The sequence below is a fragment of the Coturnix japonica genome, chromosome 5 (assembly GCF_001577835.2).
Source record: "Coturnix japonica isolate 7356 chromosome 5, Coturnix japonica 2.1, whole genome shotgun sequence".
NCBI classification, from domain to species: domain Eukaryota; kingdom Metazoa; phylum Chordata; class Aves; order Galliformes; family Phasianidae; genus Coturnix; species Coturnix japonica.
In genome coordinates, this window is record NC_029520.1 from 30,101,110 (window position 1) to 30,118,658 (window position 17,549).

The window sequence follows — 17,549 nt, forward strand, 5'->3', positions numbered from 1 at the left end:
CTGCTAGAACACAAGCAGTTTTCTCTATTGATATCCTAGGAAATATCCAACCAAGTTTTGATTTCCCCTCTTGGAACCCTGCAAAATCTCTCCTCCTGATTCAAGACCTGCTTATCAGATCTTCATTTTACAGTCAGGTATGGATACATTCTGATGAACAGTATTCTACAGTCATTATTTTTCCCTCCTCTTCATTAAACAAATCAACATAAGAATTATTTAAAGGCAGAAGAATTTGCAAGGAGCCCAGTTTATGGCCCCTGCTACCTCAGTACATCTTAAGCCTTTCTAATAGAGCTTACACTTAAACAAAAGTGGAATCTGAATTCAAATGCTTGTATAGTTAATTTACACACACGCTGATCTGTCTCTGTGTCAGAATCCAACACTCTCTGTTGAGGTTCTTTTATATATGTTATGCATTAAGGGATAATACTTAATATCAAGAAGATATTGAAAGATGTTTGAAGCTGCACAGGATTTTGATTTCATTATTCTCCCAGTTTCATAGGTGCAGCGTTTGAGGCACAGACTCAGATGTGAACAATCCAAATTGTTTATTACAAGTTCTCACATCCCTTACATACCTTCACAAGCTTTTGTTTTCTAGCTTTACCATCTGCCCTTACAGCTTTCCCAACCACCTTCACATGTCAACAGAGCATTCTACAAAACACTTATCAATTGTCCATGCAGGCACACATCCAATCAGAGCTGTGAGTCCCTTCTTCTCCTTCTAGAGGTGTCCTTGGTTCTCATGCTGTTTATCTTGCTCCACAGCTGCTGCTCTGAATAGCTTTTCTTGTATTCCCACACATAGGTACATCACCCTTGCCCATCTCCACAGAACTTTCGTCCACTTGTAAGAGTTTATTTAGTGACTCACATTCCAACACTAAGGATTTAGTCAGTCACACTGCTAGTATGCAAGCTTGTATACATAGGAAAATAACCGATCAGTTATGTCTCTGAAAGTGGCAGAAATTAAGTACTTTTATGTGAACTGATATTACAAATCTTTGAAAAAAGTTGCTAGGTCACTATATTTTAGATTTATAGACTGACATAATTACATCAGTGTTTATGTTTTCAGGTCTTTTTTGTTTCCTTCCTACTAATTTCAGATATTCCATTTACCTTTTTAATTGTTGCTAAGCTATGTGGAAGAAGTGTGTACCAGTGAGATGGTCAAACTACAGTCCCGAGAGAAAATACAGCAATGTTATCCCAAAAGGTGGATAAAATGCTTGAAAAGAACTCCATATGCATTTTGTCTATATGAGTCTAAGCCAGGAAATAAAAGAGGAGAAGAGAGAAGTCAGACTGAATTTCCACTGAGATAGAATTGCCATGTGAATCATCGATAAAGAGATCATATTTTAATTATGCTACCACATGAGATTATGCAAAGATGAAGAGTAGAAAGAGAGAAAAGATGGGGGTGGCTGAGAGACAACACACTGTAGAACTCCCACATAAAAATGGATGGGGAAACAGAAAGATCCTCTGAAGAATACACTGACGTGATCAAATTGTCCAAAGGCAGAAGAAAGATGACATTAGCCAAAAAGTCACAGGACAGAAAGAAAAGGGAAATGGTCAAATTCTTTAAAGCAGGTTGGCAGGTTGAGAGGATCAAAGCTTAAGACCAGAAGTGCAATTTTTGCACAGTGATATGGAAGTCAGTATCTTGTAGGAAGAGACACCCTTGGAAGCAACACTGCAATCACTCAGTTCACTTAGTTGCACATACCTCTGCTCTTCTTTTTAACATGCCCTTACTGCTACTGCATATTACTCAGAGCACTCCAACGTTTCGGTTTTTTTGTTTGGTTGGTTGTTTTTGGGTTTTTTTTGTTGTTGTTGTTGTTGTTCTTAAGCAGCATAGGAGCACAGTACATTGCTAAGCAGCCTCTTTATTCTTATCATTGCATTTTGTAGGACTTTTTTACAGCAAATAAATTTGCCTCACATAGCCTTCTAAGTGGAAATGAATACTGACTGAGGTAGTACAAATTCTATCTGAAACAGAATATCACACAAATTTCAAACACACAGCTCCTGAATCTAGCAGGATCTGTGCTACTAATAGAAGGATGGCTCCACAACCATGCAACTGCAGCTCCTTTTCCTCAACCATCCCAAGTTCTCTTAACCACAATAACCACCTTTTGCTATACTACCTCTCACCATTGATAAGAATTACTGAAAAATGTAATTGATGCAGTTTACCACCACAAATTCTTTTTCCACCATGGAATCTTTTCAGAGAACCAGTCTGTGAAGTGGGACACCTATATCAATAGTACTATTTGAAACTAATTTTGGATCCTCTCATTTTTCTATATTTTGCATTCACAAGTTCCATGAAAATCATTGTGTAAATGTGCTACAGATTGCAAAACAGGTAAAATGAGTAAAAAAAAAATCTATTCCCTGATCAGTTTTCCAGTAACTACACATGCATACTCACATACTCCTATATATCAGTAACTTCTGAAAATACAAATGAAAATGGTACCATAATCTTCCAGGCATTCTACATTCTTTTTCACTGAAGGAAGAAAGGAAGAAAAAGAGAAATAAAATAAGAAAGAGGGAAAGAGAGGGGGAAGAGAGAGCAAGAGAGGGAGAAGGAGAGAAAGGAGAGAAAGGGGAGAAAAGAGAGAAAGGGGAGAAAGGGGAGAAAGAGAGAGGTAGAGAGAGATAGAGAGAGAGAAAAAAAAATAGAATCAAAGAAAGAAAGAAGCATTCTTAACTAATATACTTCAGTTATTAATAATCCCTTGGAAAACAGATAAATTAATTATAATTAGCTCCCACTTGGATAATTTTGTGCAGAGCACTCATATGAGGGAATGTCTAAAAAAGAAACAGGCAAAATCAACACATACATTTTCTTAAATAAAGAACTTGCATAAAACAAAGTCAGGCACTCAGTTCCTCTTTCATTCCATATGATACACAGCTGCGTCAATCCCATCAGGAAACAGGCAACAGGAAATTCTTAACATTCTGAAGAGAAATCTAAAGATGTGTCTCATCACCCTTCCTCCTAAAAGTGCTTTTCGATTGTCTAAAAGACGTTTATACCAGTTCAAAAATTATTAATTACTTCACTGAGCTTTTTAGCAGCTCAGGGCCTCATTAAGTAACTAACAAGGAGTCACAAATATATATTTTGTGAAGTTGCCTTCACTTTTTCATTTCCTCCATTCCAAAATAAAAATCAATAAGGAGAGCTTGACATCTATGGACAAAATCAAAGCCAAGTAACTCAGCTACAGGAAAATACTCCCTCATAATGTGCTGCTCCTGTATTATTTGTCTTTCTAACTATAGCTCTTGCATATATAATTCCATTATACTTTTATAAATCACCGTTTTGAAAAATGCCTTTGAACCATTAATATATTTTCCTGGTTAAAATTCTTTGAGATGTTCTTAACAAGAGTCTTAGATAATGAATTTGGGCAAACTCTGGAACAGTCTTTACAGTATTATCATTCTCATTAATTTTCAGAACTACCCACTGTGTTGAGATGATTGTCATGGGCCTAAGACTTCAATTTGACTAAATATTTTTGCATATATTTCAACATATAAGTAACTAACAGATGTTTAAAATGTTAAGTTCGCATTCTAGAAGTAGTTAAATGTTTACTGTAATATCATAATTTCTTTTTGCACTTGTTTTTATTTTGCTGCTTCTATCTTTAAGCAATCCTTTAGTGTCCTGGTTGGCTGTAGACAAAACACTTTTAAATTACTTCAGGAGAAAATAAAACATACTTGGTTTAGTAAATACAGCTGTGCTTTTAAAGAAAAAGAAACAACAAGTACTTAACGGTACTACAAATAAAAAATGAAAGAAAAAGAAAAGAAGAAAAGAAAAAGAAAAAGAAAAAGAAAAAGAAAAAGAAAAAGAAAAAGAAAAAGAAAAAGAAAAAGAAAAAGAAAAAGAAAAAGAAAAAGAAAAANAAGAAAAAGAAAAAGAAAAAGAAAAAGAAAAAGAAAAAGAAAAAGAAAAAGAAAAAGAAAAAGAAAAAGAAAAAGAAAAAGAAAAAGAAAAAGAGGAGCTAGAAATGTTACTTTTACCTAAGATCCAGAGTAAGCCGTTTCAAATCGTTTGCATAATAAAAGCTTTTATAGTCATGTTTTGTACTCACTTTAGAAACCAAATACTTTCTGTTCTCTTACATCATTACCAGAAGGCTGCATTAAATGAAATAAATTACTTTAAAACTGTTAATACACAGCATGTATAACATTTTACTTTAGTCCAGATTACACTTTTTTCTTTGCTTTTTTTGTTGTTGCTGCTGTTGTTTGTTTGTTTGTTTATCTTTGTAGACTGCTTCTGCTTCTATTGTTTCATCCTTAACCATTCACATATCAGAGCAATAAGTATTTCATTACTGGTTTATCTGTCCAGAGGCTTGAGAAGCAGTAACAATTAACCCTCCCTTCACAGTGATTGATACAGGCTTTGCTTTCAATTTGTTCCACTACACAGATCATGAAATTCTGAATGCGATCATCCTTATTGACCTACACTTTCAAACACACAGCTACAATGAGATGAAAGTAATTATTAAAAAGAACACAGGACTACTCGATGCTGAAACAAAGTCTTGAAAAATCTTTTGGATGACCTTCTCAAAGAACTGCCATTATTTGATGTGAAATAAAAAGATAAATTTTCTTCATAATCTGGATTAAATTTAAATCTGATCAAGATACGATATCATTATATCACGTAAGCCAGCTCTAACGTCATAACAGTTCATATCTGACCCACTAAACACTGACTTCAACAGGAGTATTCACAGAGGATCAGGCCCTATGTATTTTAAAAGTTCCTACTTCAGCTTTATTTTACAACAGTGCTGTCTGAAACGCTTTAAAAATGACAAAGCTATAATCACTCTTCTCACACAGTCTGTTTCAGAAAGACACCGTATTTGTTTTTTAAGGTCCTGGACTTCATGAGGCACCTAATGTAAATAAATACACCGGAAATTCAGACTGCTAAGGAAAAAATGAAAACCTCAAGTCAGATTTCCATCATCTCAACTGAGATGAACTAAGCCCCGTACACCACTGCTGGAGACTTTGTGCAGTGAAAAACAAGTATTTTTCATAAACCTCTGAAAAAGAACCCCACCAAAATATTCATTTATTGTAATTGATACATATTTGAAAAATGCAGCAGGATTGTTGGATGAACAGTAATGACAGAACTGTTTAAAATACGGGTTGCAGTCAAAGAAAATCAGGACAGAAAACTGTGCAGAACGATGTTCTTACAGGCCCGAGGCTCTAATCATAAAACAGAGTGATGGAGATGAACCAATACTGCATGGATTAGCAATGAATTATTTTGAACTATAATCATGTGCCAGCACAAAGGGGAGGTAAAAACTAGCCATTACTCACAAGCTGATCTGCAGATAAGAAAGAAAGAAAAAGAAAAAAAAAAAAGTAAAAAGGGGGAAAAATTATATGCTAAACTGAGTCAGGAGAATAATGAAAATCTAAAATGTTGTTACACTTCAAGTAACATTCTATTTAATGTCTTTCGTGTACTGTATAATACCAAGTATTTACACTATGCAATCTGTAAGATGTTGAGACTAAAGCAGAGTTAAATCAAACAACTCTTCTGTAAATTAGTAATGGATAATAATATATGTATTGAAAAAATATTCTAATAGAGAATTTAGTTACACAGAAACACTGAGTTCTCCCACTGTAAAATTCCAGGAGATACATATGTTGGTGCATATAGAGAGACAGGTAAAGATATTTGCAAATGCCTATATGCATAAGCACACTTATATATGCATATGCATATATATACTTATATATATGCATATGCATATATAATGAGGGATTTAATTTCCATTAGTCCATTTGAAAGCAAAGCACCACCATCTTAAGAATCAATGTTAGCTTTCCCACTCGGGGAAAAAAAAATAATAATGTTAAAACTAATTTTGTGAGAAATGAAAAATCAAAACTGCTATCCACAAAGATTCCTGAGATTCTTATGAACAGACTGTTTAAATGAAGAGCACTTTAATCAGTAGAGGAATCCTCACGTTTCTAATGTCTTGCTGTGCATTCTGCAGGTTATAGTAGCAGCTGGTAGAGGTCATATATCTTTTGTGAGCATCCCAAAAAGGCTCACTGCCAGACTGTTAAATTATGAATAAGCAATGAACAAAAGAATGCAGATACGGTGGTGACAAGATAATCCAAGCAAATTTATCTATGACAAATTTCACAGGATTAACAAATTACATTTACACAGAACAATAAAAATGTGGAAGAAAAAAAAAAAAAAAATGATGAGCCTACTTTTCCCTCACAGCATTAGAGGGGAAAAAAATTGCCATTCCAATGCATGTATTTACATTTAACTTTATCTAAAGTAAGACATTTATAGCATGCTGAGGACAATCAACCAGCATTACTTCCTTTCAAGTAAATATATATACTGTGTCTATCTAACATACAGTATATGCCTACACTTTAAAGAATACGTGTTTACAAGTCAGTGGAATATTTTAAAGTTTTCCTCACAAGTAGCAAGCAGAATGAATATACAGGATTCTAATCTTGCTTTTCAGGTGGGATATGCAGCCATTCTCTGTCAGTTAGAAGATGCTTTTCCCTGGCCATGTTGTTCTTTTTTCCTATTTGAACCAAACAAATACTGTAATATATGGTAATTACCACAGTAAAAAAAATAGATCATGAACAGGATTTGAATACTTTGAAATAACATTGTAAAATCATTAGGCAAAATGTTGTTTTAAAAATAGAAATAAAAAGAGTATCATTCAAAAAATGTTTTCTAAATATGGAAGACTTTAAATAATGAAGGTTCCTAAAGATGCCTCTTCAGTATGCCAAATCATGTGGGGGAGAAGAAGAGATTTGCAGTGTTTGCTGCATCCTGCAGATTGCTACTCTAATCTTGAGATGTGATGCAAAAACAAAAATTGAGTAATAGCCCTGGGAAAGAACAGAATAACAGTTTCCAAATCACAGTTGTGTAGAAAAACATTTTTCTTTCTGTTAACAAAGAAATAAAAGAAACGAGGGCAGCTTTTGGTTTCAAAATCTGAGTGTAAGTAGAGTAGCTGATAAAAGGAATAGCATATATGTCTGATAGATCCAGAATCTGCTGTATCTTTTCTATCATTCCTCTCATGTGAAGTCTGAATTTTCTGTCACTGCGTTTATTTTGTGTTTGTTAACCTAAAGCAGTTGTTTAGTAAAAATAGATCTTGAATAAAACCAGGCCTTCTCAAATCATATGTACAATGTACATACCAAATATATGCTCTTGTTACAGAGCACTGCCTACAAACAGGAAAACCTCACTATTAAAGAGAACATCCAATTAATTAAGATACTCTAGTAAACTACTTGGATCCTTCAAACACTGCTACTTGAGTACCATTTATCTGGCTCACTTAGCCACTGAAAAAAAAAAAATACTGTAGTTTTGATCCTCCCCAGGAAATACAAGTTTTGTTGCAAGTATGAGTAGCAGCTCAGAAAGAATGAATAAAGCAGCCTAATGCATTTGTTTCTCCTTTTATGCTCATCTTCTGTTTGTTGCCTACCAAGAGAAAACAGTTTGGGTTTTGTATTTTTTACAGTGTAAATATTTTTTTTAAAACCTCTTGTCCATGTACTGCAAGTAATTTATGCAAAGGTGAAGCAAACATGCCAATCTGACTACGCTCAGACAAATAAAATCAGATACGTTTTTGCAGCTGTGAAGGTTGAAGGATAAGTGCCCCCAGCAGCTATTGTCTTTTTTAAGATTTTTTTCTTCCTTTTTAATCCAGCTGCCAGCACTGTACAGATTCAGTCACTCCGTTCTTTCTATATTGACCTCAACCCTGACCTGTGAAGACTGCCCACTTGCATTTCTTTTCCCTACAAAACAACATATTCAGCATCCCATAATCTCTAGAAAAAGACAGCTTTCTAACAAGCATTCTTCTCAAATTTGCCATGTTACACTTCTGCTAAATGAATTACAGCCTCGGAAGGATAATTCTGAGCCACTTAACTCATACAAGCCTAGGCTGCGAGTAAGCCAAACATAAATATGAATATGCACATGATAAGATGAATACCTCTCCCAGTCAAAGAAGAAATCAGTTCTGTGCTTAAATTTGAGCAAAACAGTATCCCTTTAGGATATAATCCAAAATGACTGTTCAAAGACTATTCATTACTCGATAAAATTCAGTTTAAAACAATGTGTAGTGTAATGAAGCTTGTTCTAAATTCCTTTTGGAGACAAAATGCCCAGGCAAGTATTTAAAAAGGGGCTTATAGGATTTAGGTGCCCATATTTCACTGAAATGCAGTGTGTGCTAGATGCCTAAACCCAATAGGCTGCTCAGAAAATTCAAGCCCCAGGGACATTATTGCAGATTACATACATACATATTATTCAGACCATATCCCGTAAGTTCACTATATACATATGTAAACGTATGATGCCTGCAGGTAATGGAACAGTACTTTTCTACTTAAATTATTTAACACAAGGGCTAAACTTCTATTATATATCAAGCTAACAGCTAATTTTAAGTTGCAATCAAGCCATTCTCTGAAAGCACTTTATTTCAGTGGAGGTTTTGCCTGTAAAAGAAATGTAAATCCCTCTAACGAAGGCAGTGTAATCTTTGAATATACACTCAAAATGGGGGCTCAGATTTTATTCCTAGTGCTAACATTGATGTCTTCTGCCACTTTTGGTAGTTGTCTAAAATGTTTTGCATCTATCTCATCAGGAAAACATGCTGCACCGTGTTGAAATCCTTTTCAAAGCACATTAAGCTATATGAAAAAATAAAAAATGACAAAACAGAAATACTAGACATTAACACTAAAGTCTTCTTCAGACATTAGCGAAAAGTTCCCTGGAACAGACAAATGGCAAGATACGGCCAAAGAGTCAAAGTCCAAAATGCAACACACAAAAAATGCTGGGAAAATCGCCTGTAACAAATCTTCAAAACTCTGCTTTCACTAATCCATTTCAAATTCTTGCTTACATATCACTTGTTCTTTAATGTGACTGACTCTTGCCTGCACGTCAGATACATAACTCTCAGTATCGGGCTGCAGCAGGCTGAGATCGGAATCTCTTTGAGGACTGTTCCACCTTTCCTTGAGAATCTCAAGACTTTCATGTTTTATAATAATACACAGATGCAAAATCCAATCCTCCTCCCATTAAAGTGCATTAAAGTTTGTCATTGTCATCTCAGTGAGAACAAATTCATATCTATTGAATTATACGGTAAAAAGACTTTTATCCTTGCTTGTGACTCTTTGTAGTGTACTTTAATTATAGGCATAATTTCATTTGGAACTTTTCTAAAGATTAAGGTACAACTTGAACTCAATATTCTCCAAAGGCAGGGTCCGCTTCTGCCAAATTACAGACACAAATACTGTCCTACCTTTACCATACCTTCTTTGTCCTATGCAATAGCCTATCACAGCATACAAAATTAATGATATTTTTACTACTCAGAGCCCTGTTCAAATCAATGGCACAACGCTCCTATTCATTTGCCTAGGACTTTGTGTTTTGCAAAACTACTGCTCCAGCTAGTCATCGAACAATGCTCTAGTCATATAGGACACAGCAGCAAACATTTTATTCTTACTATGATACTACTTCTTATGCACCAAAATGCAATATTATTACAAATTATCTCTTAATTATGCAAAATCCTATTAAACAAGAAGTCACACACCTCACTCGTACTACCAGGACTTTGCATGTTGAAAACAACATGAAGTAGCCATACACATATTACACAGAAACAAACTGTTTCTTCTGGGGAAAAAAAAAAAAAACAAAAAACCTTTATGATAAAAATAAAATTTCAAAACCTTTCTTATTATCGGCATAAATCTTTGTCAGTCTCTTTCAAAAACAAACACACTAAGAAATAGGAATAGATCAACAAACAAAAAAGAAATGACTGGAGGGAAAATGCAAAATATTGTCTATGTACCTTAGATTTAAAATATAAAAACAAATTTCCAAGCTGAAACGTCACAGAACAATTTCACTCAGTTCGGTTTAAAACAACATGACTACTGCTGAAATCTCATCTCACACGAGGTGCTTTTACACCTGTGAGACTTAACACTCACAGTAATACAAAATGAATCCCAATGATGGACTGAGCATGAGATTTACTCACATGAGATGAGATTTCAGGAAACATCTCATAACTTTAAACTTAGGGGCAAAAAAAAATTACTTAATTGATACTAAATTAAAATTCCACCATGTTTGCAAATTGGCTTTAACTTACTGACCACAATATGAGCAGATGTTTACAAAATTGTAAGAGTTAATGTTCACAGACAGTATCAGTTATGTGGACTTAGAGCACATCTTCCAGTAATGAAGGCATGATTACAAGGATAGTCTTATGAAACAAATGTTTATTTAAACTAATTGTACTTTTTAGCAAGGATGTGGATGAAACTAATGCCTCAAACATCAGTTTTCCAACAACTGTTTTAGATCTCTCTCACAGTAAAATTCCCATCTGGGCTGGCAACTCGTGTGCCAAGTTTCAAACGAATGTGATTTGAAACTGCCAGTATGTGAGACTCTGAAATTCAAGGGAGACACTAATAAAAGGAGACGGATGCTGACAACACATCCTGATACTCTCTTTAAAACACCTACAATTCCAAGTGCTGGATGGATCTGTTTACATAACCCTCTAATTATTATAACGTGTTTATAACATTTAGTAGCCCTATATCAGTACAGAACAAGTTAACTGGATACAACTTGTAAGAAAAAAAAAAAAAAGCAGTTGTGTTGTAAAGAATGTAGAAACAGTGCTGCAGACAAAACCTTGTTATTCAGAATCCCATTAGTTACTGAAAATATGTAATATAACTTTTGTTGATCAATACTCTCGTGTAAGCTCTAAATAATGTATGATTCCAGTGGAGGAAAAAAAAAAAAAAAAAAAAAGTCAGCAAATGGTGAGAGAATGTTTCAAATTATGAAAAGCGGTATGACTGCTAATCCATAAATCAGGAATCGGAAAGATTGTTGTAATGTGGGAGGGCTCTATTTAATAAAGGTCATTATAACTCCTGGCTCTAGAGCTATAAGATCTAATATCCTCTCTGGTAGCTCTATGATATGCCCATGCATTACTGTTCTTGTTGACAGTCTGTTGCCTTGGAAATATTTCATTATTTCAGTTTTTCCATTTGTAGACCCTTGGCCTTGTGATATGAAGGCCACCCTATTTCATATTTTCGATTATCATTTAAGCAATCTTCTGGAGCTATTTATATAAAAGCAAGTGTTAGACAATGCATATCATCATTTATCACTGCTGTGTTTAAGCTCACGCTCTAGAAAGAAATGCCAAAATAAAGGATTTTTTTCTCTTTCACCATAAGCCAATAGCACTCTGATATGATGATACGCTTTACAAATCGATAGTGGCATATCATGTGCATGACACTTCTGTCTATTTAATTTTCCTGGTTAAATATCCACACAATTGAAAAACCCCAAACTCCTACTGTAACTGTAACATTTGCTAACACACACAGTTTAAAAGAAAATCAAATTAGGTGTGTAACTTTTCAAACATCCTTTCAAAACCCTGAACAGGTGGAAAAGTTTCAAAACAATCAGATGCCTGCTTGCAGCAAGGACAACCACTTCTCACAGTTGTTTTGTAATTACTAACCTCGTGCTGGAAACAGTAATACAATCCACCTAAATATTGTGGAAACTAAGACCAAACACACAATGTACCACAGCTCCCTCCAGGATCCCTCACCCCTAGAACTCCTTTAGGGAGGCAGTAACTGAGGAAGAGCCTGCAGAACCCCTTCAGAGACTGCTGAGTGCCACAGCTCGACAAGCCTGACACATACTGCTGGAAGGATGCGTACAGACAGCTTACACCAACAGTTAATGCAGGGCTTTGGAGCCACATTACTGAATTTTTTAAGAAAAAGTACATGTGGGCCTGAACACTGAAGCACTGCTACAGCTTTCCAGAAACTTTTTTAAAGAACAGTAGATAGACGTCATTTCTGATATGAAAAATGTTCTCAGCCTCTACGTGCAATATTTACACCCACACTGGAGCACTGTGAGGGGCGATAAGAAGGGGAACCCCAAGGGCACAGTGCAGCCGCTCGGCCGCCAAGCCAACTTTGTGGTTACAGTGCTCAAGGAATCCAGACGACTTTTTCCCCCTGAAATCATTACTCCTCCCACTCCCTACAGGGAAAAACCACTCGGATCCAACCTTTAAAATGACAGCACCAGAGCTGAACAAGAAGATGCTATTAAAGGGCATTAAATTAAATACAGTATATCCTCCTACAACTTCAATCAGAATTTCAGACCAAGTGTTATTTAGTTCAGCTCTCAAGTGGAGCAGAATAACAAATCGCGCACTTTGATTTACCTTCTCCGAATGCCAAATGGAGACAGGTGATAAAGAAAGCACTCATGCACAGGCTATGAAGTTTCCCCTAGAAATTAATTCTATCTTCCAGATTCCTATCTCAGAGAAATTCCCAAAATGGCACACAAATATGCTTCTGCCGGAGAGATTACTGAAGCTATCCTGGCGAATGCACTTCGCACTAATACAGTACAGGGCTCAGAAAGGAGGCGGCAGAATTGTGTATGGGGGGACAGGACTTATTGATACAAATTGTTTCCCAACAAAGAACTCTAAGGTAGCAAAGCTGCTGCTGGAAGCAGTGTGAACACAGCAGAGACGAGATGTCTCTACAGCTGTCAGAATAGGGACTTTTAAAAAATAGTTGGAGATGAAAATCTGTAATTTACTGACTCCGGAGAACACACTTTGTTCCCATCACACGCATCTCCCAGTAGGCTGCATGTCAATACAGCCTTGTCCCAGTGTGCAACAGTTAATGCCCACACGCACCACGCTCAGTGTTTTTGGGCTAAGTTTCTTGTGTGGGGCAGTCTGCCTCCCTTGGAAAATAACGGAGACAGAATCCAGACAGAATCCAGGGGGTTTAGAAGTTGTTCGGGGAATGCTGATGCTACTCAAAAACAGAAGTCTGAAATGAAGATTAAAGTTAAACTGGCCTCTTACACTTTATTTTTGTTCAAGTATTTTTTTACTGCTGTGAAGTAGAAAGCAAGCAACACACGGCCCAGCTACTTTTAGAAGCTGTCTAAATGTTACTTTTCATTTTTACAGCAAACAAGGAACCCTCCTTATCCTTCACCCTTAAGTTCACTTCTGAAGGGAAGAGATGGAAGAAGCCACCCCCGGCCCCCCACTTCTAGGCGCACTCCTCCTCTCAGCGCAGCACTGCAGCTTGGAGCACTTTTGTAAGGAGCACAAAGTAATCACATGAACTTGTACTCTTGTTTCCTCCTGGTCACTTCTAGAAAGATTCACTTCGCTACAACAGATCCGCTATGGGCGATCCTTGTCAGCAGCGCGGCGCGTTCACAGCGAGCACTCCTCCCCAACAAAAGTCCCAGGGGGTGCCGGATGGAGCCCCGCGCCCCCCTTCCCACCGCCCGGCTCCCGCCCGCTCGCGCCCCGGCACCGCTCCGCCCGCTCCGGGGGGCGCCGGCACCCTCCGGGCTGCAGCGGGGCTGGGCCGAGCCGCGGGGGCCGTCGGCGGCGAGGCCCCCCCGCTCCGGCCTAGCCGCACTTGAACGGCACTGGCGGGGCCGGCCCCTCCGCTCCCGCAAGCCGGGCCTGGCGCGGCGCCCCGCCGTCCTCCCCCCGCCCCCCCCGCGCCGCTCTCGGGGCCGCCGAGCGATGGGGGCCGCCCGAGAGGGGGGGCTCCGCGCGCACACACACACACGCGCAGACACGCACACCCGCTCGCCAACGCGCCCTGCCGAGAGTCGGCCGCTGCGAGCCGCCGCGGTGGGGCTGCGGAGCGGGGTCTGCCGCCGGCCGCCCTGTGTCGGTGCGGCGGTGCGTGCGCGGCGGTGGCGGCGCGGGGTGCGGCGGCGCACTCGGAGGAACTCGCGGCGCCCGGCGGGGCGAGCGGCGGTGCCGGCGGCGTCCCCCCCCCCCCGGCATGGCAGCCAGCCCCGGCCCCGGCGGCGGCGCGGCCCGGTGCTGCTGCGGCTGCTGCTGCTGCTGCAGGTTCAATAAAGAGAAAGTGTTACCGTTCTCGCCTGGAAGGATCCTGCTGAAAGCTTGGCTTGGTGGGCGCCATCTTCCTGGCTTTTTTTTTTTTTTTTTTCTTTCTCTCCCTTACTTTTCCCCCTCCTGATGTTGGTGTGTGTTGTGTGTCTAGCAGCGGCAGCGGTGGCCCTGCTTAGCCAGACGGGCTAAGGAAAAGTACTGAGGCCAAAGCATAGCGGGCTCCCGCTCCTCCGCGCGGTCCTGCTGCAGGTTGCTTGCTCGCTCGCTCGCTAGCGCTGCTGCTGCTGCCGCTGCCGCCGTCCATAAGCCGAGGAGCGGAGGGAGCCGGGGCCCCGGCGGCCCCAGAGACATGCCCAGCGCGGGCGGCGGCGGCCGGCGACGGCGGGGAGAGCGAGCCGCGGCGCAGCCCCGGCGGGCAGCCCGGCCGCTGGCATCGCCCGGCAGGTGCGGCACGGCCACGCACACACGCGCGCACACACACACAACGCAGCCGCCCGCACGCTCACACTCGCGGCCCCGCGCCCTTGGGCCGGGCTACGAGGGGTGCCGGGCCGCGGGGCGAGCGGGGCGGGGGCGGGAAGGAGGGCAGGCGGGGACCTCCGCGCTTGACCGCTGTGAAAGTATTTCTGGGCATTTTCCAGCTGCTTCCCCGACTCCGCTCCCGCTCTGCGTGCAGGGGACGCAGCCTCCGCTGCCGGCGCAACACCGCCACTCAGTTGCAGTTTCGCACACTTTCCTCCTCCGGAGTCGCGGCTCCGGCGGGGAGAGGTGCTGGGGGGAGGTGTGGGGTGGGGGAGGTGAGGGATCTCCACGGGAGTGGAAAACCCGCGGGTTCGCTCCCTGGCTGACCGGGAGCGGACGAGGGTCGAGTACCGAGCAGGCCCCACGCACCCCCCTCCCTCCGGGGCCGAGCGGCCGTGTCCCGCGTGGGGCATAGTGCTAAGGGAAGAGGGGAGGTGCCCCGCGTTGCTGGGGGGATGCAGTGCTGGGCGCAGCTTCGCTGAGGACTGTGAAAGTGAGAAGGAAATTAAGGAGAGGGAAAACGGAACCGCTGTCCCAGTTGTCTCATCCAGAACACCTGGAAAGGAGAAAGCTACAAGCTCTCCATCCCCACTGTAACTTTGTAGCTACTTCTTGCCGCTGCCTTGCAGTACGGCAACCCAGGCATGAGCCCCCCGGTCGGTTCCCGGCCTAGGGCTCAGCTTGGCACCCCCACGGGACACCTCTCCGCGGCAGCTCCGGTGGGCGGCGGGGCACGGGCCGGCAGAGCAACGACAGCGGGTCCGCGGCCCGGGGAAAGGCGCGCAGGTGCGCACCGCCGACCGGAGCGGGGCCGCGAGCCCGGGGCCGGGGCAGGAGGGGAGCGGAGAGAGCGGGCTGTGGGTGCCACGTGCCAGCTCCTCCCAGCACAGCTGCTGCCTCGGCTCCAACAAGGAGGAAAAAAAAAAAATAAAATAAAAAATAAAAAGTTAACAGGTGTCACCTCGGTTTGTGCAACCGCGGAAGGAGGTGTCCGTGCCCGCTGTGGTTTAAGCTTTTCCAGAAAGCTCGGAGTAAAATCGTTCAGCGTAAAGGACGCCGTCGTGTCGGTAATAGTTACAATTCGGAAGAAGCACAGAAATGTTTCCGAGGCACCCGGCGTGCTCCAGGGTCCAAGCGGTCGCTGCTGCGGGACAGCACCTGGCCCGGGGCCGTCACAGTTTGGCAGAGCCCTGCCCTTGGAGCTACCCCTGCTCGGAGCCTGACGCAATCCAACTCCCCAACGCCGAGCACTACAAATTCGCACGCTGCCTCGTCTGTATCTTTCTGTTTAACTTAAAGTCTCCAGAGGTCCCTTTTATTTGTCTAAAAGCCAATGTGACATTTCTGACCCCTGACTTCCCCACTTCACAGCCTCAACTATTGTGATCGCTGCCCGTACTTCCTCGTTAAAATGCCCGTCAGTTTCCATTGTAATTTAAAGATTTTAAAAGTGACAAAAATCATAGAGCAACCGTGAAAAGAAACCAACTTTAATCCGCTCCTTCCCTCTCTCCCGGACAAGACACTGTGTATGGGGACGGTCGGTGGCAAAGCAGGGCTCAGGCTTAGTTCAAATGATTCTAAGGAGGTGATGGGGCATCACTGGGGATGTTGCAGGATGTTAGTGCTCATGCCTTTCCCTTTAATAAAACCCAAAAAAGTTAGCACCGAATATTTTCTATCGTGGGCATCAGAGGGGAAACACAGTGTGTGTTTCCCAGAGTGAGAGAGGGGAGCCCAAAGTTGCTGAGACCAAAGCAGGCACTGCTCTGTCTGACTTCTAAAACATTTGTTTGAAATACGACATTAAAGCTTTCTATGGTTTTAGCTTCTACGTTATAGAGAGATTTAGCTGAAGTATTTGTTATTATACAACATTTTTCTCAGGATTTTTTTAGTATTGAAAAGTCAGTTCGTTGGGACATTATTGCATTTAGAGGAACGTGAATGTGTTGCTCCGACCTCAGCCTACATTGAGGTGTTGTCAGTACTCTTGTGAGCACTTTGCTTCGCTCCTGAGACCCTTCCGGAGCCCCACTCCGGGTCTCGCCCCGCACAGTATTGCGTGACCCCGACCTCAGCCCGCAGTGAGCTCAGGCAGTGCCGGCGCGGAGCGGGGCTGGCTGGGGCGGTGGGAACCTCTCTGAACTTCTCTGCGAGTTCCTGCCAACTTTGTGCGCTCCGCTTCCTAACGGCGCTCCCTGCGAATTCCCTGCATTTGCATCAGAATGCGTTTAGGTTGAGAAAAAAATAAATAAATAGCAGAGCTGAGGGTTTCGTGCTGCATTTCCCTGTGGTAACAGGTGACACAGTAATGCTGTTAACCTACAGTGTGGAATTGCAAGTGTGCAACCCCAAGTGAAAATTGGTCTCTTTCTTGCTTGAAAGCAAATTCTCAATCGGCATCCCGGGATCAATTGTCCCCCTGGCTGCCACACACTGGGATCTGCACAAGGCATTGACATTGAGAAATTCCTCTTTAGAAAGGATGAGCGGACGGGATCCCAAACTTTGCAGCGGCCACGCTACGAGACCGTGCTCATACTTTTTTCCTTTTTTTTTTTTTTCTTTTTCTTTTTCTTTTCTTTTGTTATATTTTCTTTCTTTCTTTTCTTTTTTTTTTTTTCTTTTCTTTCCCCCCAGCTATTGTTGCTTTCCAGCTCATCCGAGACAAAACTGGGAGATTGCGTTTACTTCTCAGTGCATTTTAAAAGATGCTGTATTAAAAATAAAAAAGGAAGCGGGAAGGAAAAACCCTCCCCTCCCACCAAGCTACCCGCAACAATCAAACAGCAAGATTTTTTTTAAATATATATT

General features: G+C 41.4%; 1 protein-coding gene across 6 annotated transcripts in view; it reads right to left on the bottom strand.

Annotated features, from left to right (window-relative positions):
• The window catches only part of LOC107315026 (neuronal PAS domain-containing protein 3-like), a 171,791-nt gene that overhangs the window by 153,096 nt on the left and 1,146 nt on the right, over positions 1 to 17,549 (bottom strand). The window contains exon 2 of one of the 6 annotated variants that reach the window (XR_001555746.2): positions 15,694 to 16,944. The exons of 2 other annotated variants lie outside the window; for them this stretch is intronic. Coding sequence is in view for 1 of the 4 variants with exons in the window: in XM_015864977.2 (XP_015720463.1) it covers positions 14,231 to 14,280 (50 nt within the window). In the remaining 3 variants the exon portion in view is untranslated. Of the gene's footprint in view, positions 1 to 14,230; positions 14,550 to 15,693; positions 17,328 to 17,549 lie in introns of those variants that run through there. 3 more of the 6 variants (XR_001555749.2, XR_001555745.2, XM_015864977.2) reach the window with 3 other exon arrangements.